At 45.0% G+C, this 27837-nt stretch overlaps 1 protein-coding gene across 4 annotated transcripts in view; it reads right to left on the reverse strand.

Annotated features, from left to right (window-relative positions):
• Positions 1-27837, reverse strand: part of RAVER2 (ribonucleoprotein, PTB binding 2) — a 1138299-nt gene that overhangs the window by 884250 nt on the left and 226212 nt on the right. For all 4 annotated transcript variants that reach the window (XM_069641987.1, XM_069641988.1, XM_069641990.1 and 1 more), the window contains exon 2: positions 26336-26402. In XM_069641987.1, coding sequence (XP_069498088.1) covers positions 26336-26402 — 67 coding nt within the window. The remainder of the gene's footprint in view (positions 1-26335; positions 26403-27837) is intronic.

Genomic DNA, 27837 nt, shown 5'->3' on the forward strand with positions numbered 1-27837 from the left:
CAAACATTATTAGACCATATGAGAACTAAACACCCAAGAGGAAGAGACAATATTGCCAATCAGGAGCGACTGGCACTCAAGGAAATGCAAGACAATCACCAAATTGTAATCAAGGAAGCTGACAAAGGGGGCAATGTTGTCATCATGGACAGAGCAGTCTACGTACAACTGGCCCTCAATCACCCAACTACCCCCGGATGCTATGACACCGTCAATAAAAACCAAACTAATGAAATCTTAATGAAAGCTAACATGTTGACCAAATGGCATAAACGCGGACTCCTGTCTGACGGCAAAATGAAATACCTTCACCCAAGACATCCCAGGATGCCGACCATTTATTTTCTCCCAAAGATGCACAAAGAATTTCATACCATACCATGGCTGTTTGCACTCTCTAAGGTTGACCAACTGGCATTAATTGCCACTCTGATGAATTTTTTGTTCTGGTAAACCGACAAAAATAATAAAAAACCACACGCACCAACGACTCTTGACTAGACCCTCAATAAAAACCAAAGGCAAAACTTCTATTTCTTGGACTATTGAATGAATCCAGCGCCCACAGTCATCCAATGATTTTGGTGGGATACACACAACAAAAGGTTCATTGAAAATGTAATTTTGGCCTCCGTGTGTTTACCAGCAATGCGAGAATTTGATAAAGCATGTAAATTATGATTAGTATGACACCCATAAAGGGCCATGTTTTTCAATGATATGGATCTGGAGAAAATAAATAAAAACTGTAGCTCTGCGCAGGAATGACATACAGACTTCGGATTAGTGTCATTTGACTTGCAGTAAAATATAGTTGTCAAAAATGTATTCATGCATTTCAAGTTTTGGAAGTTAAGGGTACTTGCAAGGTAGTGAGATTTTAAGTGCAACATGACCGAGCCCATCCGGCAAAGTGAGATGATGAAGCTCTCTTCTCCACTACCCAGTACAAAGAACTCCCCCATTCCCTGGTCCTATCAGCAGACAGGTGGATGCGGGGTAGTGACACTCAACCAATCCCTTCTGCAGGAATGATGACAAGTTAGTGATGTCATTTGCCCTATAACTAAGTCAGCCCACCTCAGAGCTGGGACTTTTGCCACTAATCCCATCAGGTGACCTGCTGTCCAAATCTAGCGTGAAAATCCCAGTCGAGAAAGGCCTAATCTTGCAGATGAGCCAGGAGACTTAGAAGCTGACCTGTGACCCCCTGGAGGATTCAGCAGAGACATTGACTGAACCCCTTTTGCTGTCCCAGCTGTGCCAAGACTCTTCCCTGATGTCCAGTCCAGACCGCTCCTGTAAGTAGAACTAAACCCCAAAAGCCATAGTGTGTGTGTGTGTGTGTAGGCCCTGTATTCTTTCAGCATTGTCTTAGTCATTTCCCCATTGAAAAATGCCCTGTTGGCCCGTGTAGATCCTTAGCATATTTATCAAAGTAAATCAATTCATTTCCCCCCATTTATTTCACAAGATCAGTGTTGTTGGCATTCAAAACCAACCATCTTTTCCCAGTGTATTGAGAACCAGTATAGCCATAAAGAGTTGCCCAAAAGAAATAATCCCATTGTGATATGCAAAACAAAGTTGTCCCTGTGTTTTAATTGTGCTCTGCTAAACGAATTTCCTTTTCCCATTGCATCTGTCATCCCAACCCAAAACCGATTTTGCCATTCTGTTCGGACCATAATCCTAAAGCCCTGCGTGTTATTATCAAGTATAGCAAAATAAATGTGTCCCATTGCCTTTCTGTCTTCCCTATTGGTTCTGTGACCCACAATTCCTAAATCCGATTTTTCCCTTGTGTTTCCCACTCCCTGCCACTGCCTTCCATTCAAAGAAATCAAGTCAAATTGGCGTTTGGAGGGTGAGGGTTGCTGGGACAAAAAATCACTTTCTTTTCTGTTTTCATTCATTTTCCTGGTATGCTTTGAACTGTTCTCTGCTTGTATTGAAGGGGGGCAGGAGAGGACATAAAAAAGGTAGCTATTGAAACTGCATAGTCTGGTGTCAGCTCTGTGGTGGTACTCTACTAAAAAGGATTTTTGTTTGTCTTTGTGTTGCCACAACATTGGTGGCTGCTGTAATCTGTTGGTTCTAATTTGCTTAAATAAATGTATTAATAAATATCTTATTTATACATACCGGCCTGGTTCCTAGTCCATTGTGGCACTGGGTGTTTGTTGAGGTTGTGTACAAGTCGGGTTGGAGGCCTCACCACAGTGAACCAGCTAAAAACGAAGTGATTTGTTGTGCGCCACATTCATTGAAGGGGAAGGAGCTCCCGGGCTCGATTGTGATGCTACACTAAACCGTGGCAAAACTCGGGGCTCGTGCCGTGATTGGTGGAGAGTTTTCACTCTTGACAGTACATCAGAGCAGACCATTAATTAAGGTATTGTTACATTTAGTAGGTAGAAAGCTGTGTAGCATTGTGAAGGCGCCATTCAAACCTGTACCCTGGTTTTCAGGGCTGTGTGTATCGATAAAAATAATCATTGAGTCCATTATTGTGAATACAAACTAAGCAGGAGCAGTGTGCAGATTTTGCCCTTGCATAGAGAGTATTGTAGGTACAGAACACATTGTATAATGAGCACCATAGAAATCAATATGGCTAGGAAGCACCTTCTACCAAATTGTTTATTAAAGGTCAACGGCAGAACATGGAGAATGAAGTGTGGCAATCTAGAATGATGCAGGAGGTTGCCCCTGTAAATGTGGATATGTGGCAGGATAATGGCTTGTTACATCAGGCCCTTATAAGACATTTATATGACGCATACCACCAGAGGTCAGCAAACTAAAATGGCTCAGCTCACAGCCTATATCTAGATCTTGGAAGAAAGATACCAGGTTAGTGTAGCCTCTGTACAAACCCAATCTGAGCTTTTAGATCAAGCACAGAGAGAATTAAAACAATTGGAGGAAAATGTGCAACAGAGCCAACATTCTGAGGTAAAATTAGAAAACATTATTCAGCAGCTTAAAGATGAGTTTGAAGCACTGCAGCAAACAAATTTAGAGCGAGAATCCCAAATTTTGTGCACGAAGACAGGAAGATCAAGAAAACCTGAGAGAGAGTCAACAGAAATTAAGTGAGCAGGTATGCTATGTTATGTTACTTGGCATTTATATAGCGCCTTATGAATCATTGGTATGACCTCAAAGCGCTGGTAGGTTGAACGCCCTCGGGAACCGCAGTAGAGAGAGAGAGGGAGAGAGAGAGAGAGAGAGAGAGAGAGAGTCGTAAGGTGCGTGGGCGCACTGGATATGTGTGCAGCTGGTGTGGTTGTTTCATGATAGCTGCTTCTTAGCGGTAGGTGTGGTGTGGTGCCGAGGAAATCAGTTGGATGTGTTCAGTCTGGAGGATGGACACCCAGACTGAGTTCCGGCTGCATTAGTCCTGAGGAGACGCCTAAACTAGCCGCTATGTGCTCAGCTAGCTGTGTTTTATCAGGATGAGGTGTTCGTGGGGTCATGTTAGTATGAAACAGCCAGGCCGAATGTGTCATAGTATAGCTGTGTTCTAGTTGAATGAATAGGTGTATAGGAGAGAGTAAGCACAGTAGTGTTATCTGGTGGTTATCAGTAAAGCGCTTGCGACCAAGCACGAGAGCAGGATAGGGGGCGTACATAGCAGCATACGTATATAAAGCGAAATAATGGATAGGGTAAACATGTGATACAGATAACATGGGGATACAGGTACATATCATATACATAGCATAAATAGGAGATACAGAGATGTACAGAGATATATCCACTCCATCCACTCTGTCCGTTCCATCCACTTCATCCGTAGTGCATAATAGAGCCTGCTTAGTGGACATTTGTGCACTTCAAATGCAAGTTAAACTAAAAGATGAGAATAGCCAGTGGATCACAAAGGACGTTGATCTGGAGCGCCAGAATCTAAACGCTCTGAAACGACAGAGATCACCTCAGTGTGCAGAATAGTAAATTGTGTCAGGAGAAAAGCGCCAGGTGTCAGGAAGTGTACCAGTTAAGGAAGGACATGGAGAAAAGAGAGTCCTGTTCTCAGGAACTGACTGACATGAGGGTAGAAAATGAAAAACTAATGGGACTTGAGGCAAGCAGAATTAGGCAAGCAGAATACCTAGAGCAGGCAACATAGGCCCAAAATGCGGAAAGTGAGGAGATTAGTCTCCTGCAAAAGAAGAGGTCTAAGTATGCCCAGATAATACAGGCCTCATAGAAGGAAAAGGAGTCCCTTGGAGAGGAGAACAAGGGACTCAGTGGCCAAGAGGTGGCACAAAACAAAGTGATAGAAGCTTCTCAAGCCCTGATAGCGAAGTTCAAAACTCAGTCCTCTATACATCTACAAGAGATAGGGTCTTTGAAAGATAAATCTGAGAGATTGGAGAAGGAAATGGCTAGACACAAACAGGATTTGCAATACCCTGATCAGTTAGACTATGGAGGTGCACCCTCCGACCACGGTGCGATGACCTCCTTACCAGGGACCTCAAGCCAACTGACCACATTATATGCGCATGGTGTTGCTAACTTCATGCCTACCAGTTTGCAAGAACAGGGAAACATGAGGCAGCTGGACTCCATCATGCCTAGTATAACTGAGCCGGAAGGCAAGTCCCTATCAGATATTGATGGACATTTATCTTTATCCAGATTTAAAAACACCCCAGCAGATACTTCTGACCAGGAAGGCTCCTATGATGAGAGGATCAAAGACTGTCAGAAACACAAGTTACAAAAGGCACCACTTGGTCTGCTTTGCAGACAGAGTAGAATCAAGAGTCCAGGCCTCAGAAGAGCATCTTGAAAGCCTTCACACATTCAGGGAGGAGGGGCGAGTTCTCCACCTCACCCGGAAGAAGGGATGAGGAAGGTGAGTACTCCCCGATGCGAAAGGGGGAGCCCAAGGGAAGTGACCATGAGAGCCCACAGTGGAGAAGATACCAGACCCAGTCATTCTGAGACAGATTCCCAGTATCAGAGAGACAGGGAGCGCCTAAAGGACAGAGAGTGGACCACCAATAGCAGCAGTGAGTGGGCGAGTGGACTCTGGTGCAGCAGAAAAAATAAGGCAGCCAAACAAGAGCTCTGGTAAAAGACCCAATTCGGCAAATAAAAGCCATCAGAAGCTTTAGTACACCCTATCACAAAAATACCAAATACTCAGAATGGGAGCATCTGGAGCTGTACGTAGATGAGAACGTCCTTTGGCAATAAAAATGATCACAATGCCACAGAGTTTGTCAAAAGGACATTCTCCCCGGAATACTCCATCTTCTTTGCTGGGCTGGACCACCAAAGATGGTCGCCCTACAAGGTGGCCATCTTAAAGCACTACTCTGTGCACTAGAACCCTCAGGAGGCCTGCAAGGCGGCCTACAATCTGCAGTACAGAGAAGACCAGGCACCTAGAGAGTTTGTGCAAGAACTGAAGCAGGCATGTGCCCAGACCTCTACAGAGGTCCACACCAACAACCGGGAGTTCATCAATACTTATTTCCATGCACTCCCAAAATATATAATGACCCAACTGGTTAGGGACTTCCATGAGCATAGGACCCTGGATTGGGTAATAGAACAGGCTACTCGGATTTATTAAGTCCAAAAGCCAGTGGAAAACAAAAATAATCCCAAAAGTTCCAAACCTTAACCCACCCACTGCTGCAAAGGTAGCAGAGGTGAAGAATACCCCCATTTTGGACTTGGAAACGGGGTGGTAGCCAGGCAGGGTATCCAACCAACTCTTCACCTGACCATGCCACCTATATTAGACAGCTACCCTTCCCAGGAGCAGCAAAGATATGACTCTAAACCCCCATACCAACCCGAAAGGATATCGCAACTGGAGCACCAGGTCCAAAGCATGACACAAGACCTGGTTCGCATTTTGAGGGATCAGCAGAGCCCTAACATGAAGATCGCTGCCCAGAACAACTCTGCACCCGGGTCTGGTGCCCTGGAGCAATGATGGGGAGAAAACCCTGACAACCAACAGGTTCCAGAGGAGGAGGCACGGGGGGGAAGAGAGATGCAAAGCCCTAGAGGAAACGTCCTTTCTCACCCAAGAAAAACCTCTAGAAACCTCTGAACCTAAATCTAGCCCCGAAAAGCTAGAACCTAGGGAACAGAGGGTAAATCGAAGAAACCAAAGGACAAAGAAAACCCATTTCGTGGAGGAAGTTTGCATCTTCCTGTTTGAAGGAGAAGAATCCCTGGAGGATTCAGGGAAGAAAATCTTCTTTCAGGGATGGGGATCCCTCCCAAGGAAAAATGGGTCCCAACAGACCCTAATTTAGACTGGGTAAGTATGGAGACTGGAACAGAACCACCAATCACTGAACCCCAACAAAGTCACCCCCAGAACTCAAAGAAATGAGGGATCCTCCCCACAAACTAGGTTCGCACAACTGTCCCCAGGAAAAGTGGGGCAGCAAAGAAACAGGGCCAAAAGGGATTTCCAAATCCCACAGATATCTGGGTGCCAAATTTTCTTTACAGATTCCCAAACTCCGACACAGACAACTGCCCAACATCACACAGTGTCAGAGTTCAAAATAAAGAAATTAACTGCCCAGCTGGCTCAAAATGCCTATTCTCTTGAGGAGAGGGAAGGGAGATGTTATGCCTCCGTCAAGATACACAGTCAATGTGCATTTTCAGCACTGGTGGATACTGGATTCCAAGCCACCCTTCTGTCCAAAAAGGCCTTTTACCAAATGAATTCAGGAAGGGGGAAGAGTCACCAAATTCCCCTCACACCTCTTCCTGGGCAACTCCAAAACTTTGATTTAAATGATATTTCCATCGAGGGGGCTGCAGATCTGGAGACCAAAATTGGGCGACAAAGGGTGAAACCCCCGGTGATAGTCGTTACTCCAGAGGGCACACATTGTCTCCTGGGGCATGACCTCCTTTGGCGGTCATCACCCCTAATTGACTGCGTGAACAAGGTCCTCTGGACACAGACTAACCCGGCCAATCAAACTGAAAAAAAGCACAAATTATGTGACTTTAAATGGCACATGCCACATGATTGAGCAACGGTCAGACCAAATCAAATTTCGCTTTAGGAACAATCAAGTCCCAGACATCACTCATCTCTGAAGGAGAGTAAACTGGTAACGGGAACCCTTCTCCATTTTTTGAAAGTCAACTTTCTTCACAGTTTTAAGTGGCATTCCACACTGGAATGAAATACTTTGATATTTTATACCGATCCACAATCTGAAGAAAACCCATATCCCATGAAAATAGATGATGAAAAACCAGCTAAGTTTGGCTGATATCCAGAAAAAGGGTGAACAGTTTTTCCCCATTCAGGTAAATGAGGTGGGAGGGGTGGGAACCTGAATAATGCAAAAAGCTTCATCAGCGAAACTCTGATCTTTTGGGAGTTTCCTAAATAATGCAGACCATTCCCACATTTAAGTTGATTGGTAAGTGGGAAATGGGCCTGGAAACTCCAAATTCAAAATATCTACTGCATAGCAGATGCATGCAAAAAATGTTCATTGGCGACAAAAGCATAGAACATAACTGTTGGGTTGTGAGAGATGTCCCCTCCGCCTTTTACTTGGGCAGTGACATTCTCAAACGATTCGCAAATTAATTTGGACCTAATTAATTACAAAGTCTGGTCCCGACTGGGGGGTAACCCCATGGGCTTTGCCAACCCTGAGAAAGCATTTATGTCATTACTGCCGTATGCAGTTGAAGTTCAAACAGGAGAAGAGGTCACCATCCCAGGTCAAGTACGACAATTCACAATTCCCCTAAGAATTAAGCGAGGACAGAACCTCAAAAACCAGGACGCTTATATAAATTTGAATTATCACCTCCAACAGCAAGGACTGTATTTGAACCCAACGCCGCTAGTTGACCTAGAACACGACTCCATTCGAACATTGGTTGATAACAGCGACCATAGAATTATCACTTTGGGAGCAGACACCTTTATTGGCAAGGCGGTTGTTGCCCAACATGTTTCCATCAACTTGAGGAATGAGATCATGGGGCCAATTCTAAATGACTTACCACTGTGACGACAATCTACCTCTGGAAAAGATTTTCACCTCGCAAGGGCGGAATTTCTTGGTGTACTCTTTCTGCCCTTATGGTAGGAAAGCGGTAACCTGCGACATCAGGAAGGATGAGGTGGTATTTTCAAGTCAACAGTGACTTCCCCCCCCCCCCGCTCCTCCTTGAAACCAAATGTCCAGGCCAACACCATAACAAGAAATCTCTCCACACAACTGGAGGATACTGCAGAAATTGCAAAACCCTGAGGTATTTCCAGGCTTCAGGCAGATGGTTAAGGAACGGATCAACCTCGCTTATGCCTGTGAGGCCGAGGAGCAAAGCAGAAGCTGAAACAGGTGTTTTGGGATTTTCAAGAGATCTTTGCCGTGGACTTGTACAACAGTTTAGTTTAGTTTATTTATTTGTATGGTGCTCCAAGCCCGTAGGCATCTGGGCGCATTTCTTAAATAGAAGGTTACAGAGGCTACAATGACATGAGGAGATACACAGATTGCAAAATATGCCAAGTGAATTTACAACATTTACAAGAGTAGAAAATACATAGTTGCTGGAATACATTACATACAAATCACAAAATATGCAATAGCCTTAGAAAGAAATGTACAGAGTTTACAGGAAGATTGCATAATTCACGAGGCATATTTATTGCAAGTTAAGCAGTTTGTATCTAGGATTCTTGGGCAAGGAGCCACGTTTTGGAATTCCTCCTCAATGGGTGATAAACCTGTTCAGTTCTTAGTGGTAAGGCTAATGTTTCCATAATTCGGCTGCAAGGACAGTGAAACTGCTCCCTCCTGCCTTTTGTAGCTTGAAACGAGGGACTTTAAGGCAGTGTGCCTGCGCCAATCTCATCAGGCGGTCTGAGGTATTATGTGCAAAGTTCTTGGTCAGGTAACTTGGTGCTGGGTTGGCGAGACATTTGTGCGTAAGTGAAAGTGTTTTGAAGGCGATCCTTTGCTTAACCAATAGCCAATTCAGGTTACATCTAACCTCGGATATATGTTGAGATCTGGGAATATTCAGAGCTGCCCTAATGGCATGGTTTTGCAGAACTTGCAACTTTTTCAAGTTCTGTTGACTGGTTCCAAGGTGAAGTGTGTTGCAGTAATCTAGCTTAGAGATTACTAGAGCTCTAGCTATGGAGATGCAGTTAGGTGTAGAGAGAAACAGTCTACAGGCCACGATTAACTTGCAGGTGTATGCTGTAGAGGAGGCCGCCCTATTGACCCGTCTTGATGGGTTTAGAGAAGAGTCAATATAGATGCCAAGAGTTTTCATATCTTTGGAGATCTTGATAGAGTTACCGTCTATATTAAATGCGTCAAATTGTTTGTCTGGTTTGTGGAGTTTGAGCTCAGAGCCTAATAGGAGAAGCTAAGTCTTCTCGTCATTGAGATAAAGTCCATGTTTAGCCATCCAAGCTTGAATGATATGTGGAATGTGGATACGGGTCCAGCTGGTCTGTATACAAGGTGGATAGTGGTCGTTTGGGAGGCAGTGATAGGTAGTTTGACGGACAATAGTTCGGCGGATGGGAGTGATTGGTTAGATATGGGCCTAAGCCATAGTGCGGTTTTTGCGATTAAGGCGATACCTCCGCCTTTGGTTTGGTTGGAATCTCTATCAAGTCTACCAAGTCTGATGGACTACTTGTCAGGGATGACGAGCGAGAGCAAGGGTCCTGCGGAAGCATGGAGCCACGTCTCAGTGACTGCTAGAAAGTCAAGGTCGAGGGATGTTATAGTATCGGCAATGTCGAGGACAAGGGCTGGTAAAGATATGGCATTAATGAATTCACCCGTGATTAGTGTTGTGGGTTTCTTTGGGGTATTGTCGGTTATGGGGGGGGGGGGGAAATCTGGCAAGGTCATGGAGGTTTGGTTTTTAGAAGAGGGCTGTGCAAGCCAGAGTCTAGAGCCTAAACTTTCATTTCTTGTTTTCAGTGAGCAGGGTTGGTTAGGTGTAGGTTTCTTGGTTAATTGTTTGATCCATAGGTCTGGTGAGTTGAGATAAGGACTGTGGTTGCACCGAGATACATTCAACCTCCATACCAACGGACCCTGGGATGGCGCCCCTCTTTGTAAAGCAATACCGGTTGCCTCTCGCGTCTATGGAGTCACTTACAGAGATTATTAAAAACGTAGAATCCAGTGGGATAATTCGTCCAGTCACACAGTACTTTTAATAATCCGGTACTGGGGATACTCAAACCCAATTGCCAATGGAGACTTTGCGCAGACCTTAGGGAGCTAAACAAATAGGCAAAAAACAAAGGGGGGGGGTCCTGGGAGTCTCTCTGCCGGTCATTAGTCCCGGTTACGAGAGCCTTACCCAGATTATCTAGCTCACTATCCTTCACAGAGGAGAAATATCCCAAACATATCAGTCTTTGTCCTGACCAGGGTCAGTCCATCACCAAAACACTAGGAAATTCTCCTCTGATCAAGAGTACCAACAGCAAACCCAGACACGTGTTTTGGTCTGGTTGGACCTCGTCAGTAGGGTAGAGCTGTCCCTATCTAAGAATAGTGAGCAAGGGGTCCACATCTGGATTCCCCTAGTAACTTGGGGTGAGACCCAACCCCTAGTAACTTGGGGTGAGACCCAAAGTTACTTAAATATGCAAAAAACAAGGGACTCCCATGACCCCCCCTTCTTTGTTTGCTTAAATGAACAGGTCCACATGTCAAGATGGCATCTTCCCCTACATCGATCAGGAACTGGCCCAGATTCAAGGGTCAAAAGGTGTATATCGCCATTGACCTGACCAACGGTTACTGGACAGTAGCTGTGAGTAGGGCAGAACAGCATAAGCTTGTCTTTACCTTCGGGGGGAGGGTGGGAGCAATACACGTGGACCCGTACCCCCTTTGGATACATAAACTCTGGCAACAAATTTAACATCTTCCTGCATAAGGGCATGCCCGACTTCGGCGAAGGGGAAACCTGGCCAATGTAGAAGATGTTCTAATCAAAAGGTCAACTGTGGAGGAACAGATAGCTGAAATACACTATGTTCTGACACAGTTGCAGAAAGCCAGAGCAAAACTGTCCTTCCAGAAGGCACAGTGGTGCAGGACTCGTGTGAACTTCCTACGGCATGAAATCAACCCTGACGGTCTCAGTCCCCTGGCAAAAAAAGGTGGAAGCCTTACCGAAATCGAAAGACCCTATGACTCTGCTTGAACTAAGAAGCTTCCTGACACTTACTAATTATAGTAGAAAATTCATAGAGGACTGCGCAGAGGTCACACGACCCTTGGTCCATTTACTAAAGGCCGGTGTCGAGTGGGGTCCAGAGCAAGCAGAGGCAGTAAAACAACTGAAGAGATGCCTCTCCCAAGCACCTTGTTTGGCTCACCCCATCAAAAACAAGGAGTTCTTCTTGGAGACGGAGTTCTCTAATGCTTGCTTAACAGCAGTATTATACCAAAAGCACGACAAGGTCAACAAAGTCATCTCATATGCAAGCAAGACTTTCTCCTCTGTGAAGGAAAAATTCAACGATTGTGAAAAGGCACTCCTGGCAACGGTGTGGGCATTGAAGAATTACCGCCTGTTCATCCAGGGGGGGCACATCATTGTCGAGACTCCTCACCAGCCCTTGCAATATCTCCAAAGTGACCGAATCCAGGCAGGGAACGTGAGTAATTCCAGAATTACTTCCTGGATTTTGTCCATGCAAGCCTTTCCTGTGGAGGTCAGATATGGGCAAAACAAGAAGAGTCCCCTAGTGCAAGGTTTGGCTGACTTGCATGACTGTGCTCAAGAAAATGGTCTTGAGGACGAAAGTCTAAAAACTAAAGACAACATGGAGGCATATCTTACTTCCTCGCACAAAGTCTATGAGGAAGACACACGCCAGGGGACACCCACAGTTTGTGGATGGGTGCTCCTACCATGTTGATAATCACGGGGTACCCAGACGATGGCTGGTGTTGGGAATGCCTGGGTGAAGGATGCCCCAGAGCCCTCAGCTGGGTACAAGATCAGTCACTGAAGTAGTCAGATGGCAGAGTTGATGGCAGTACATCAAGCCATCCTCGCTGCTGTGCAACACCAACTCCAAGAAGTGGTCATAATCACTGATTCAGATTATGTCAGGAATGGGTTTGTGGAGCACCTGAGGCTGTGACATTTTCCTCCTTCCTATTCAGAAGACATGTTGGATTGTACATTTCAACTATTGAACTGCTCACCAAGATTTTTGATTTTTGAAAAACCGAGGCATGCTGTGTGCAAATAAACCATTGAAGCATGGGAAATGAATACAATCCGTTGATCTGGCCACCTCAAATGAGATGACCATCTACTGGAAAAAGATCAAGGGTCACTCCGAAATAGAGGGACTAGACAAAACTGGAAATGACTTGGCTGGCCAGGTGGCCAAAACTGAAGCCAACCACGGGGATCTCGTAGAAACCGAATCCCCTGTTGGGGGAAGTCCAGGTCGCTGTTGTCACCAGGTCCCAAAGACTTGCCCAAAATGAACTCTCAACTGCCCAGTGGAGTAAGGAGTTAGGCAAGATTGTATGTAGTAACCCTGTGGGAGACTACACCAGCCTTGTCCTCTTGGCAAATATAACCCAACCTTTGGTATAGGCCTGTACTACACAAGTTGGTAGAGTGACTGAGCACCCAGGTTTATCTCAAGAGGGGTCAATGTGAGCTGTAGGTTTGTAACAGAGATTCACAGTAACAGGTATTCAAATAACACTTCTACTCAAGGTTTAATTAAAATAATTATTTATTAATGTAACAGTCAGTTTTAAAATAAGTCTTCTTTAGAAGGGGGCAATATGCAACACTCAAATACACTTCCAAAATACACTCCTTCAGTTCAGTTAACTAAGTAGATACCCTTTTGGGATGGCACACAGATACTTCCTACATCCTGAGGTGACTTCAATAGTTCATTTATTAACATCTATAAAGCGCACAGCAGCCCAGAGGCATCGTAGCGCTGTTACAAGAAAATCTGTTATGTGTAATGGGAAAAAAAATCCTAACTGTGGAACAAAGAGCTATTACATGCATGAATAATGAATTGCAGGTACAATAACAAACATTTATGCATACTTAGTTGCAATAGTCAGTATCAGGGGACAACAGTCGGACATCAGGTGGGTCAGTTGAACAGGGTGGTTTTGAGGCATTTGCAGAATGTGGCAAGGGAGGTTTCAGCTCAAAGGGCGTTGGGCTAGGCATTCCAAAGTTTAGGGGCTAGATAGGGGAAGCCTATACCTCCTGCTTTGGCCCTTTTGATTGAGGGTATGCGCAGTGGCTTGGTCTGATGCGTCCTTCTGGGGCATGTGGACGTGTCTCGGTTAATGGTTTCGGAAAGGTAGGAGGGGCAGTGGGGGGGGAGGGAGGCTAAGGCATTTATGGGAATCTTAACCGGAAGCCAATGGGCATCTCTCCTAGCTTGGGTGATGTGATCTCTCCTGGGGATGTGGAGGGCCGTTCTGAGCGCATTATTTTGTACTGTCTGAAGCCGGTTTAGATTTTTTGTAGAGGTGCCTGCCAGGAGAGCGTTACAATAGTCCAGCTTGGCACCAATGGTGGCTCTAGCGATGGTGAGGCAATTATGGTTGGTTAGGAATGGTTTGACGGCGTTTATGAGTTTGGTGGTGTGAGAAGAGGCAGAGGCAATAGCATTGACCTGTTTGTCCATAGATAATGTGGCGTCTAGATATACGCCTAGGGTCTTAAAAGATGGGGAGACTGGGATTTTGGTGTTTTCAATGATGACGTTACCGTATTTCGGTTGGAGTTTGTTCAGAGTTTCTTTTGGGCCTATGATGATAATCTCGGTTTTGTCTTCATGGAGACAAACCGTTGGTGGCCATCCAGGCCTGGATGATGGAGCAGATCTTGAGAAGGGCTGCCGAGTCATGGTCGTAGGAGCCTGTAAGTGGGAGGAGGACTCGAGTGTCATCGGCATAGTTTGTGTAAGCTATGCCGAAGGAGTCAAGTTTGTCAAAAAGGGGCTTGGTGAACAGGTTGTAGAGTGTAGGGGCACTGCAGGAACCCTGTGGCACCCGCAGTGGATGGTGGTGGGGGCAGCGTTAGCTGAGTCTGAGAAGACTTTCATTGCTCTGCCTTCTAAGAAGGAGGTGATCCAAAAGGAGGCATGATTGGAGAAGTAGGCCGCGCTAATCAGGTGGGAGGTGAGAGTTTTGTGATCTACGAGGTTTAATGCGGCCGATAGGTCCAGTAGTAGTAAGAGGGCTGGTTTCCCAGTGTCCATTATTTTGGTGATTTGGTTCTTCAAGTCCAGGAGGGCAGTTTCCGTGCCATGGCCTTTGCAGAATCCTGTTTGCCTTTTACCTAGGATGGAGTGGGTTTCAAGGAAGTGCTGCATTTGGTTGTGGGCGGCCTTGTCAAGGATTTTAAGGAGGAAAGGGACGGTCGTGATTGGACGGTAGTTGCAGGGGGGATGGGTCTAGAGATGGTTTCTTAAGAATGGGACAGACCCAGGCTTCTCTGAGGCTAGTCGGGATGATGCCTGAGGAGAATGATGCATTAATGAAAGCTGTGGTAAGTGAAGCCAGGGAGCCAGCGCTATTGTTAATGATGTTAGGTGGGCAGATATCAACTTTACATGTAGAGGGTTTAATGTGTTGAGCGCAGTGACTTCAGATTCAGAGACGTCTCTGAATGTGAAGAGGGGAAGGGGAGGCGGAGGCTTCTATTTAGTGGTAGCTGGTGTGTCCGACGGGTCTGATTTGGATAAGAGTGCGTTGGGTAAGTATTTTATCTTGGAGGAGTGAGATTTTATTTAGAAGGGCTTCTTGTATACTGTTACACCAGGCTTGGTCTTTGGTTATCTCATCAGGGCTAGCAGGTGGGGAGGTGAGATCTTTGAAAATGGAGAATAGTTCCCTGGACTTTGAGTTTGCCTTGGAGATACGAGAGTTCATGTTATTTGATTTGACAGTGAACATAGCTTTTTTGTATATTGATGAGGTTCATCTTTGGTAGCCTCACAAGGGTTGGATTGCCAATTGGAAAGGGCAGTCCGTTTGTTGGCGCGGAGGGCCAGTAGGTCCTCAGTAAACCAAGAATTGGTGTTTATGGATTTTTTCTCTTTATTTGCTTCTATGGGGGCAAAGGCGTTTATGGCTTTCCTGAGGGTGCAAGAGTAGATGTCAGCCAGGACCTTTGGGTCATTGGAAAATGGGGGTTTAAGTTCCGTAATGTCTAGGAGAGGACGTAGATTGTTTGCCGTAAGTTTTTTTTGGATGTTCTGACCATGGCAGGGGGTGCAGAAGAGTGATTTGGTGGTGGTTTTGGTGGGGATGGAGAGTTTGATGCAGTTGGGATCTGTCCGTGAATAGGCAAGGTTGGATGTTATGGTGGAGGAGCAGTTGTAATCTGCCACCCAGTCAAGGGTGCGGCCTTTGGAGTGGGTGGGGTCAGTGACTTTTTGTGTGAAGCCTAGATCTTTGAGGTCTTTGGCAAGGGCTGTGGCAGCTTTGTCTTTAGGGTCAGTGAGACCTAGGTTGAGGTCGCTGAGTAGGAGGGATTTGGTCGCGTTTTTCAATTTGTTGCTTAAGGCATGGATGAGGTGCCCTTGGAAGTCAGGAATTGTTCCAGACAGTCTGTATATAATGTGTATATTTAAGGAGTCATTGGCTAATGTGGGGAGTGAGACTGAGGAGGAGGTCGGTGTTACCTTCCCAGGTGCGATTGCACAGTCTGACTGGGAGTTCATCTCTGTGTATGAGGGCAAACCCCCTCCTTTGGCATGCTTTCTGTCCTGGCGAAGGATGGAATAGCCTTGAGGGAGGGTAAGCGTGATAGCTGGGCCGCAGGCCTCGTTCAGCCAGGTTTCTGTGATGGTCAGAAAATGTGATAAATCACATCTTGCGTTTTGGCCTTCGCCAAAGGATTGAGTCGGACGAGGAGTCATTTTACATGTTAAGTGATGACAAAGATGTGGGAGATACTCGGGGTAAAGAGAAAACTCCACAATGCCTACCGCCATTGTGGGCGTCATAAAGAAGTGTGTGGCGGACTCTGGTCCTAGTTGGGACATCAGATTACTGCTTGTCCTGATGGCCATCGGGTCTATACCATCTTCTGCGACAGAAATGTCACCATTTGAACTCATAACTGAATGAAAAATTGGGCTACCTCAGCATCTGCTCTACAGAACTCAAGAGCAGACCCTGATCAACGTGTGCATGACCCACGAGTACATTGAGAATTTACGAAGACACTTCAGCACGCTTTTGCGTACACTCAGCGGAATCTAGAAAAGAGGGGATGAAAACCCACTACAACTTAAAGACCACAAGAAAGAGCACCAAGTAGGAGACAGGGTCTTCTTGTCCAATTTTCAAAGGAACCAAACCAAAGAGCAGAAATTCCTCCCCTCCTGGCACGGCGCATTTGAAATTGTAGATAAAATCTCACCTGTCACTGATCAGATCTGCATCCCTGAAGGAGAACAAACGGAAGAGAAATGGATTCACATCAATCAACAGAACCTGCGACTGATTGAAGCACCCAGTGAGGGTAGAGCTCAGGAACCATCTGACAAGTAAAGGTACAGAATGGCAACGCGGATGAAGAAATCATACATTTACAGGGAGTAGAACTACTTATATTTATTTTAAAACCATTACGAATAGTGTCATGTAAAAATCTGTTTGTGATGTATAAACTATGGTGTGTCTCTTGTTGTTTTGAGGTCAATTTTCACGTCCCTACTGAGGAAAATAGTATCGTATGAAATACTTAATCTCTCCTTTATTCTTGGCAGATTAAATAACTCCTTGCCTCTACAGGCTGCAGACCAGAGCACCACTCCATCAGGGCCAGGAAAAGAGCAAACGCGCTCCGGGGGAGATCCCTGGGACAAATCCCAGCCACAGTGAAACAGACACCCCACTCTCTCCTGGCTCTTCTCTCTGTACAATAAATGAAAGATCCAGGAGGGCGGATTCTGGGGGGTGAATTGTACCCTGGATGCGAGAAATAAAGAGGCCAGAGTCAGTTAGGAGGACTCACCAAATTCCCAGGCCTGTACAGAGATTATGTCCAACATAAGGCCTATTTAACCAAAGTAATAAGGAGAGAAAATGGGCCTTAAAATTTCCAGATGCTAAAAGATGCGAACTGCCTTGCATGAAGGAAGCAAAACGCCCGTGGGCCCAACAGGTTAATAAATCTATGGAGAGCTGCACTGACATTCTCAGAAACGGCAATGCCCAGTATCTTATTTTGCAAATAAATAAAAGCATGTCATTTCGTTTTTCCCTCCAAGACTATTAATATGTTCAGCAAAATGTTTGCAATACTTTTAAAATGTGAACTTGTTTTCTATCTATCACGGGTCTGTCTTTTCACATATGAAACAGTAGTGCACAGAATCCATAATGGGATGATTAACTGGGTTCAAGCAGCTGAAGTAAAATGGAGTTCCTTTCAGGGGTGAAATAAATAAATGTCATTTTGTTTTTCCTCCAAAGTGACAATCTGAAAAGCAAAATGTTCACCAAAGCCACTGAAAGTGTGATTATGATGCTCTCATTTAACAGCTGTATGCAAGGGACAACTTTGTAGCGACCCTTACATATGCTGAAACTGTGTGCCTTTTCAGAGTTTATTTAAAAGTGAAATGTGTGGCTAATATACGATAATGGTTGAATTAACGCTTGTCTCGCTGAATGTTCAGGGGCTCAACTACCCAATTAAGCGCAAGTCCATGCTGACCAGGTTGGTTGATATGCACGCCTCAGTGGTATGGCTGCAGGAGACACATCTGCTTCCTGAAGATGAGCTGAGGCTGAGACAGAGAGCTTTCCCTATACAATATCTAGCTTCTAGTGGAACTAAAAAGCAGGGAGTGGGCATTTTAATAACAAAAAATGTAAAATTTGAGAAAAGATTTGTTAAAAAAGACCCAGATGGGAGTTTCCTGATGTTAGGGGAGAAACTGATGGGCCAACTGGTGACTTTGATCTCGATCTATGCCCCCAATATAAAACAAGACCACTTTATACTTGACTTGTTGCCCAATATAGCACAATGGGGAATAGGGAAAATTTTGATCAGAGGTGACTTTAATGGGGCGATGGATGCAACAATGGATAAGACTCTACCGGCTACCCCTAATGATCACACATTTAAACAAGCCCTGGCGAAATTTCTGAGAGAACTGCACCTTTTAGAATCCTGGTGTTTCTTTATCCCACAGAAGAGGGCATATACCCACTACTCAGCGGTACACAGGGGCTACTCCCGTATCAATATGATACTCCTCTCCGAAACAGTTGTCCCGCAAGTCACATGCTTAGAAATTGGGGTGCGTTGCCTCTCGGGCTATACCCCGGTACTCCTAAATGTAGAATTGGCTTGCTCACAACAACAGTCTCGCAAACCCTGGCGACTGAATGAGGTAATATTGAAGGACCAACTGGTCCGGACAAGTATTGAACAAACCCTGCAGAACTATTTCCGGGAAAATAAGACCCCGGGGAAGGATTGGTCAACCATTTGGGATGCCAGCAAGGCGGTAGTAATGGGGGAATTAATTGCGCAAACCTCGAATTATATTACAAGTCGGGAGAGGGTAAGGCACAACATGGAAGCCAAGATACATGAGGCAGAGGGGGTCTATAAGGACAAAGGTTCACAGAAGACTTGGCAGGATTTGAAAAAAGCCAGAGCGACCTTAGAAACTCACCTAGCCGATGACGCAGCACGCCTTTTGGTACAAACGAAACAATTTTATTACATACACGGGGGCAAAGCTAATCTGTTTCTTGCTGCTAAATTGAGACACCAGACCCTTAGGAATCGAATAACTCAACTTCTTAATGGCCACGGGGAGGTAGTGAGGGAAGAAGGAGAAATAGAGGAAGTCCTGATCTCATATTACACCAATAACTTAAAGAAGGAAAACCTAAAGGAGGAGGAGCAGATTGCATTCCTAGACCAGATAGACTTACCACAGATTGGTGAGATGGATAGGCAGCAATTGGAAGGCCCCATAACGGAGGAAGAGGTGGGGGATGCTATAAGGGCACTGAAAGTGCAAAAAACACCAGGCCCAGATGGCCTTAGCAATGCATATTATAAAACCTTTAGAACCACGCTGATAGGCCCCCTTACCTGCCTATTTAATTTTATTAGAGATAAGGGCCGTACATCTGGAGATACGAGTCCAGCAACCACAGTATTATTGTTGAAACCAGACAGGGATCCATTGGACTGTGCTAGCTACCGTCCGATCTCTTTACTAAATGGAGACGCAAAGATATATTCCATGATATTGGCCCGGAGACTGGCAATGGTATTACCCGAAATAATTCACTCAGATCAAGCTGGGTTTGTGAGGGGGCGGCTCACATACGATAATATCCGCAGGGCCATAGATGTAATCGACTGGGGACGGAGAGAAGGCCAGAGATTTTCAGTGGCAGCTCTGGACGCCTCCAGAGCTTTTGATAGTCTACACTGGGGCTTCCTACGCCTGACCCTTGAAAAGTTCGGGTGTGGCCCACTCTTTATCCGCATGGTAATGGGCAATTTCACATACCCATCCACTAGGCTAGTGGTTAATGGAAAACTCACAGGGTGCATCCCCATCCAGAGAGGCATGAGACGGGGATGCCCATTATCGCCCCTGGTCTTTGCTATGGCTATGGAACCGTTTGCATGCCAAGTTCGTAGCCATCCAGATATCCAAGGGGTTGAAGTGGGCAATATAGGTCCGCAGAAGGTGGCACTTTACGCGGATGACATTCTCTTATTCTTAAAAGATACCGCAAATTCTCTACCAGCAGCCATACACCTACTGAAGAAATTTGCCAATGTCTCTGGGTTCCACATTAACTATCCCAAATCTAAAGCTCTTAATATTACAGAGAGGCCGGAGCAAATCCCGATTTGGGAAAACCTATACCCCTGAAGTGGGAACACAAGGCAGTTAAATATCTTGGAATTCAACTGACCCCCAAATATGATAGGTTATACAGAGCTAATATCCTAGACCTCCTGAAAACATTGGCGAAAGAATTAAAACGTTGGCAATTACAGGAACTGTCCTGGTTGGCACGCATTATAGCAGTTAAAATGACCCTACTTCCTAAATTCTTATATGTAGTCGGCACTCTTCCAATACGAATCCCAAACCCAGTCATCCAAACACTACAGAAAGAGGTGATGAATTTCATCTGGGGGGGGGGGGGGGGCTAGAGTACCCAAGAAAGTATTATTTAGGCCGCAGGTCCTGGGGATATTGGGGGTTATACTTGAAAATTTGGCAACTAAGATAGCCCTGGGAGGTATCGGCTTCCTCGCCACACGACATAGGGAAAAAGGGGGCCAACTGTTGGAATCAACCAGAACTACCCTGTGGTACTGGGACAGGGTCCTGAGAAACAAGATTAAAGGAGGGGGAGTGCCTCTTATGCCAGTAGCTTACAACCCAGAATTTACCCCTGGAACACATGCTAACTTCTGAGCTAACTGGGGTGGCAGGGACGGCAGCATGGTCCAAAGAGATCCCTATGCAAATGGGATACCCCTGACATTTGAAGAATACAAAACCAGATTCAATATCCCGGAACAGGAACGATTCCACTATGTTCAACTCAGACACTGGGTCTCAAATGTGAGGGTGAAGGAAGGGGCAGCTAGGAACCCTACAGGAGTGGAGTTAACCATACAGGAAGGCCACCCAGATAAGGGAATAACTAGATTATATCGCCTGGTGGGAGAGGGGGACCCAGAAGAGAATCTCACTTATATGCGGAAATGGGAAGCTGATCTGGGAAGATCAATTGACTGGGACACATGGGGCCGAATTTGGCATAGAGCCGCGAAGAGTTCTAAATGCACCCTGATTAAGGAAGCAACATATAAACTTTGTCTTCGGTGGTACATGACGCCCACACGCATGCATGCCATTAATCCAGAACACCCGCCTGAATGTTGGAGGAGTTGTGGACAACCTGGGGACCTTATACATATGTGGTGGTCCTGCCCATTAACGGAAACCTACTGGAAAGAGATCCTAAGTCACATCAAAGACATAACCGGCGTAGAGCTCCCTCTTGACCCGCTAGTGGTGCTCTTGGGAGAAGCAGTGGAGGGTTGCTATGCAAACTCAGGGCCGACGGCCACCTTAATTATGCATATGTTAAGTGCAGCCAGAATTACAATCGCCCAGGCATGGAAATCTAAAGATGGACCAGTGGTGGCCATGAGGTGGATGCGGCTATGGGGGGTGATGGCCATGGAGAAGGTGACTGCTTTGGCCCACGGCTCTTATTCCAAATATTGAACATTTGGCTACCATTGCATGAATTCACAGATGACAGAGAGCAGATGTACTTCAAGCCCAGATTGCTCCGTGCAATACCCGTTATCTGATGGAAACGAATACTGAACTTGAAAGGATCCATCTGACTGAAATAATAAGACAGAACTAATCACTTCTTCACCTTAAGTTTCGGAGATTATCTTGGGGGGTGGGGGGAGTTCAACATTTATATTATTCTTTTATTCCTTTCCTCTGTATTGTTATCATAAATTAGCACTGGCATTGAAACGTGCTGAAACCCCAAGTAGGGGTAACGAGGAAGCGACATGTAAGAAGTATTACATATTTGCTATTGATTGGTTTATTAATGTATGCATGTCTATGTGCTCCAAAATTTAAATAAAGTTGGTAAAAAAATAAATAATAAAAAAAAGTGAAATGTGGGGGCGGGGGGTGCAAATACCAAGGGACCCAAGTAAGATTTATGAATGTAACTTGCCCCCGCTAATGCACAGGCTGACGGGAGACCTCGAGATGTGGACGAAACTGACGATCTCCTGGCTGGGGCTGTTAAATGCACTAAAAATGGTACTCCACCCCAGAGTGATATATTTATACCAGGCACTCCCGATAGAAGTACCAGAAATACACTTTGCAGACTTAAAGAAAATACTAAAATGTCTCTGACAGGGAAAAAAGCAAAGGGTAGTTTACAAAGTATTGATCCAGCCTAAGGAGAAGGGAGGGGTGGGATTGCCAGAAATGAACATACTATAGGGCAGCACAATTCAGGGCATTGGTCCCCCACCTGCATATGGATACTGATAACAGTGGGTGGGGATAGAGAATGATCTCTTCTGTCCAGTTACACTAGGGGAATGGCTCTGGGCTTCCGGTTAAAGCAATATCAGGTAGAATCCAATCACACAGGATAATGGGCCCGCTATGCAGGCTGTGGAGGGTCAAAAAGATGACAGGGGTAACGACATGGCCCTCTCCACTGAGACACATATGGGCCTCCCTATACGGGATAATATACCAGACCAAAGGAGGTTCCAGGACGGCCTGGAGAGGGTGGGGTAGTTTGTGAAGAAAGATACATTTATAGAAATAACGGACTTGGAGTGGGCCTTGGGAGTATCTTGGTCTTTAAGTACTTGCAATTGAAGGGAGTACTAATGTCCAAAACATGGGAGAGGGAGCTCCAGAGGGATTTGACACGCACAGAAAAAGTACTCGATACAGCAAAAGGCACAAAAGGTCTCATTTAAAAAATGTACCAAGCCCTGTTTGAAGCAAGAGGGGAAGAAGTGACCACACTCAAGATGAGATGGGGAAAGGACATGGGGATGGGGATAGATATGGAACACTGGGGAAAGCTATGCCTCAACGCCAACCATACTTCAGTGGCCTGCCAATACAAATTCCACGGGCTAAAACTGCTATACAGATGGCAGTGGGACCCAGCAAGGTTAGGAAAGAGGTTTCCGGGGGCAGACCCTCACTGCTGGAGAAAATGCGGTCAAATAGCTGACTACTGGCATATGTGGTGGAACTGTGAGAAGGTACAGAGTTTCTGGAAGGAGGTGCTAGGGTGGATAAAGGGATTGGAAGGAGTAGAAAGAAACATGGACCCACTGCGAGTTTTATTCGGAATGGAAATGTCGGATGATGAATGGGCGAAACTCCGCACATGCTGCACTACCTCCTGTTTGCGGCTAGGGCATTCCTGGCAACCGGATGGAAAAGGGAGAGCCTCCCGAGCGAGAAAGAATCGACAGCCAAGGCATTGGACATGTATAGGATGGAGGAACTAACCAGGCAAATACACAACCAAACCCCGACAAGGGCCATAGAATGGGCAACTGTCCTGGCAAAATATGACCCGGAGCACCAACAGGAAGCTGACACGGGGGAAGAGGTGGAAGAGACATTGTTCTAAGAGGGGAAGGGAATGGCCAACCAACCTCCCAACCTCCCCTATGGAGAGAGGACACCGGGTGCCAAAGGAGAGACTAGGATTCTTCAGAAAGGGACAAAGCCAAGTGGGTAGGGAGTGTCTCCACCGAGACCCAAAGACCGTAAGGTACACCTAAAAAGGGACAGGACCTGGGGACCCAAAGGAACCAAGGAAGAGCTTGCCAAGGAACACCATGGAAACTGCTGGGGTTAGGCGGGGAAGGATAAGTTTGAACAGTTATGGGGGGGGGGGGGTCAGAAAACTGAAAACTGGTTTGGTGTTTTTGCATTGTGAGATTGTTTGCAGGTGTACTGCGTTGAGTTTTATTTATACCTACACCAATAAAAATGAATTAGAAATGTGAGTTAAAAGGCAATTTGCGACTGAGTTTGAAAGGCCCTGTGCTTCTTGCCATTTCTTCAAGATGTGAAACTGCATTCCAGGGTCCCTGTTGTCCTGGAGATCTAAGCCTGCTACTTCAAACCTCAGTGCCTTCCCTTAAAAATACAATCTTAAATACTTTTGAGATCAAATTTGCTGTGGGAGACCAGATAGGACAGATCTGTTCTGCAACCCTGGGGACCTGCAAATCACAAGTCCCATTAAGAAATCCCATTAGTAGCCAATAGCCCGGGAGGGGCAGGCTAATCTAAATACAGAGCCCTCTCTTGACATCACAGGCATGAACCGGGAAACAAACTTTTGCAAAGGTGGGGTCCAGAGCGGCACGGAATAGAAACCGCTCCAATGCTTTTAAATGAGAGAATCGCATTTTAATCGCATAAAATTTACAATGTACATTGCACAATAGTCATTGTAGAATTTCTGGAAAGATGACAGTAAACCCCTTCTGAACATGCCAAAATGATTTTGGTGGGATACACACAACTATTTTCGTTATTCTTGAAAATGTAATTTGGGCCTCCTTGTGTTTACCAGCAATGCGAAAAATTGATAAAGCATGTAAATTATGATTAGTATGATGCCCATAAAGGGCCATGTTTTTCAATGATATGGCTCCTGAGTAAATTAACAAAAACTGTAGCTCTGCACAGGAATGACATACAGACTTCTGATTAGTGTCATTTGACTTGCAGTAAAATATAGTTGTCAAAAATGGATTCAAACATGTCAAGTTTTGGAAGTTAAGGGTACTTGCAATGTAGTGAGATTTTAAGTGCAAAAACATGACTGAGCCCACCTGTCAAAGTGAGATGATTAAGCTCTCTCCTCCCCTAGCCAGTCCAAAGAACTCCCCCATTCCCTGGTCCATCAGCAAACAGGTGGGGGTGGGGTAGTGACACTCAACCAATCCCTTCTGCAGGAATTATGACAAGTTAGTGATGTCACTTGCACTATAGCTAAATTAGCCGCCTCAGGGCTGGCTCTTTTGCCACTAACCCCATGAGGTGACCTGCTGTCCAAGTCTGGTGTGAACATCCCAGCAAAGAAAGGCCTAATCTTGCAGAGGAACCAGGAGACTTGGATGCTGACCTGGGACCCATTGGAGGATTCAGCAGACACATTGACTGACCCCTTTTGCTGTCCCAGCAGTGCCCAGACTCTCCCTGATGTCCAGTCCAGACCTCTCCTATAAGTAGAACTAAACCCCAAAAGCCATAGTGTGTGTAGGCCCTGTATTCTTTCAGCATTGTCTTAGTCATTTCCCCATTGAAAAATGCCCTGTTGGCCCGTGTAGATCCTTAGCATATTTATCAAAGTAAATCAATTAATGTCCCCATTTATTTCACAAGATCAGTATTGCTGGCATTCAAAACCAACCATCTTTTCCCAATGCATTATGAGCCGGTATAGCCATAAAAAGTTGCTTAAAAGAATTCATACCATTGTGATCTGCAAAACGAATGTGTCCCTGTGTTTCAATTGTGCTCTGCAAAATGAATTTCCATTTGCATTTCCTTTTCCCATTGCATCTGTCATGCCAACCCAAAACCAATTTTCCCATTCTGTTCTGACCATAATCCTAAAGACTTCTGTGTGTTATTATCAGGTGTAGCAAAACAAATTTGTCACATTGCCCTTCCTTCTGTCTTCCCTATTGGTTCTGTGGCCCATAATTCCTAAATCCGATTTGTCCCTTGTGTTTCCAACTCCCTGCCACTGCCTCCCATTCAAGGAAATCAAGTCAAATTGATGTTTGGAGGGCGAGGGTTGCTGGGACAAAAGTATCACTTTCCTGTCTGTTTGCATTCAATTTCCTGATATGCTTTGAACTGTTCTCTGCTTGTATTGGGGGGGCGGGTGACATAAAAGGTAGCTATTGTAACTTCATAATCTGGTGTCAGCTCTGTGGGGCACTCTACTAAAAAGGATATTTTGTCTTTGTGCTGCCACAACATTGGTAGCTGCTGTAATCTGTTGGTTCTAATTTGCTTAAATACATTTAATAATAAATATCTTATTATTAATACATACCGGCCTGGTTCCTACACCATTGTGGCACTGGGTGTTTGTTGAGGGTGATTGAGAGATGGGTTGGAGGCCTCATAACAGCGAACCAACTAAAAACTCAGTGATTTGTTGTGCGCCACATTCATTGTAGGGGAAGGAGCTCCCGGACTTGACTGTGACCGTACAATAAACTGTGACAAAACTTTATCAATTAATAGACCTTATGTGCAACCCTGTATGTTTCTTGTCCTGAAAAGGGAGAGATGTTATAGGGAAACAATATTGTTAAATTGGGGAGACCAGGTTCATAAAAAGAACTTTATTAAATAAACTTTATTAAATAAAGAGTGTGCACGCCTGATTTGGGTTGGGTGGAACATTCCCTCGAATTAGATGTCCCTAAATTATGACATACTACAAAACCCACACTCACACTTCAAAAATGCTCTTTTGAGTACAATCCAGCATAGATCCTGACCATCTGACACACTGGAGGAATGAGGGGAAGAAGGAAACCAGTATGTGACAGATATAACAAACTTGCAATGAGCAAAAAATATATCATCATAAAAGTGTACCTTCCTTGGAGGCCTAATAGGTACATACAGTTATGAATTTAGGAGCTGAAGCAAAACAATTCTTACCGGTTCCCTTATTTCTGTCTACATAACAGTACTTCAGTTGATAATCTTGTAGCAGTTCGTGGACCTCCTAAAAAAAGAAAACGAAACCTCAATCAATGGTCCCGAAACAGGTCTTGAGAGTGCATTTCCAACAGTTTAATATTTTATTTATACCAGAATAGGTGGAAACTCACATGAATCTGCCAAGCAACAACAAAAGAGCATAATGTTTAATAGCACCCGAATTCCATTTTGGTATGATCAAATCCTGTTTTAGCAAGCCCCTTTTACTATGGTATCTTATCGGCTAACTATAAAAATAATTTCTAATGCACATTTTCTGTAATTGTACATTCTTGTTTTCTATGCGTTATCTTGATGTTGGTCCAAAACCTGTTGATGTTTTACTGCATGTGTAACGAGCAGCTAAATAAGGGACAACACAGGGCACGATTTAGGTAGTAACAATCGTTTGTCACTCAATAAATTACCAATTTGAAATTCTTTAAAAAAGTCGGTCACTAATTAATCTTTCAATGTGCTCTTCTCTCCCGGGGATCTAAATAAACATTTGATAAGCCAGAGCTAAACACAGCTCCATGATATACAAAATAATCCAGTGAGCAGCCACTACCATCTCTCATAAAGAGACCAGAGTTCGCTGAAGCAAATCGAGATCCACATGCAACACCCAAGCAGTTCAAGTGAGTGCATTTCACAATTGTGCAGAATGAGAACAACTCAAACCAGAAGTCTTCCTCTTCACTTATCCACAGTTGCAGAGAACACTGCAACAGACTATTCAGAGAGACGATAATTATTGTATCCAAGTATCTACCACACAGACATGGTTTTAGATTTGAAGGCTCTGAAAGTGTCCGACTTCTGAGGTTCATGATTGGGTGGTAGATAATTTAGCACTCACAGTGCATATTAGTACCATCCCAGAATTAGAGCAAATATTGCAGAAATGTAACCGAATCTGCATCATTAACAAAGTGGTAATTGAAAATAAAGAACAAAAGCAGATGGAAAAAGAAGGTCTTCAGTGTAAAAAGGAGACACAAAAATAGGAAAAGAAAAGAAATACAACCAATAACGAGACAAAAGCCTGAGCTGCAACGGGCTGCTCCATTGCCCTGCCCCCTCCCATACACATGCAGCCGTGATCACGTGGACAGGAGGTCCTTCCAGGGCATCCTTAGCTCTGGGAGTCCTCATCAAAGGGTGCTATTCTAACAGCATCAACTTTCTGGTTTTCTCCTTTTAAATCTATTCCCCCCCCCTCCTATGATGCCTACCACCGGATCACAGCCGTGCCACCCTCTTGGTCATGGCCTGCCAAACGTTTCAGAAGTCTTTGACTGTTTTTCCTCTATCCATGATCCGTCATACAACCTTTCAAGTTGTTCCTCACGGACATCGCCTTTAGATCGCCTTTCTTACTTTGCTATCCATGCCTGCCTACATCTCAATCCAATAGACAGCACATTTCTCACTCCACACACCCCAAATCCGTCGCA

The sequence above is a fragment of the Ambystoma mexicanum genome, chromosome 1q, assembly GCF_040938575.1.
Source record: "Ambystoma mexicanum isolate Mex_15411 chromosome 1q, UKY_AmexF1_1, whole genome shotgun sequence".
In the NCBI taxonomy this organism is placed as follows: domain Eukaryota; kingdom Metazoa; phylum Chordata; class Amphibia; order Caudata; family Ambystomatidae; genus Ambystoma; species Ambystoma mexicanum.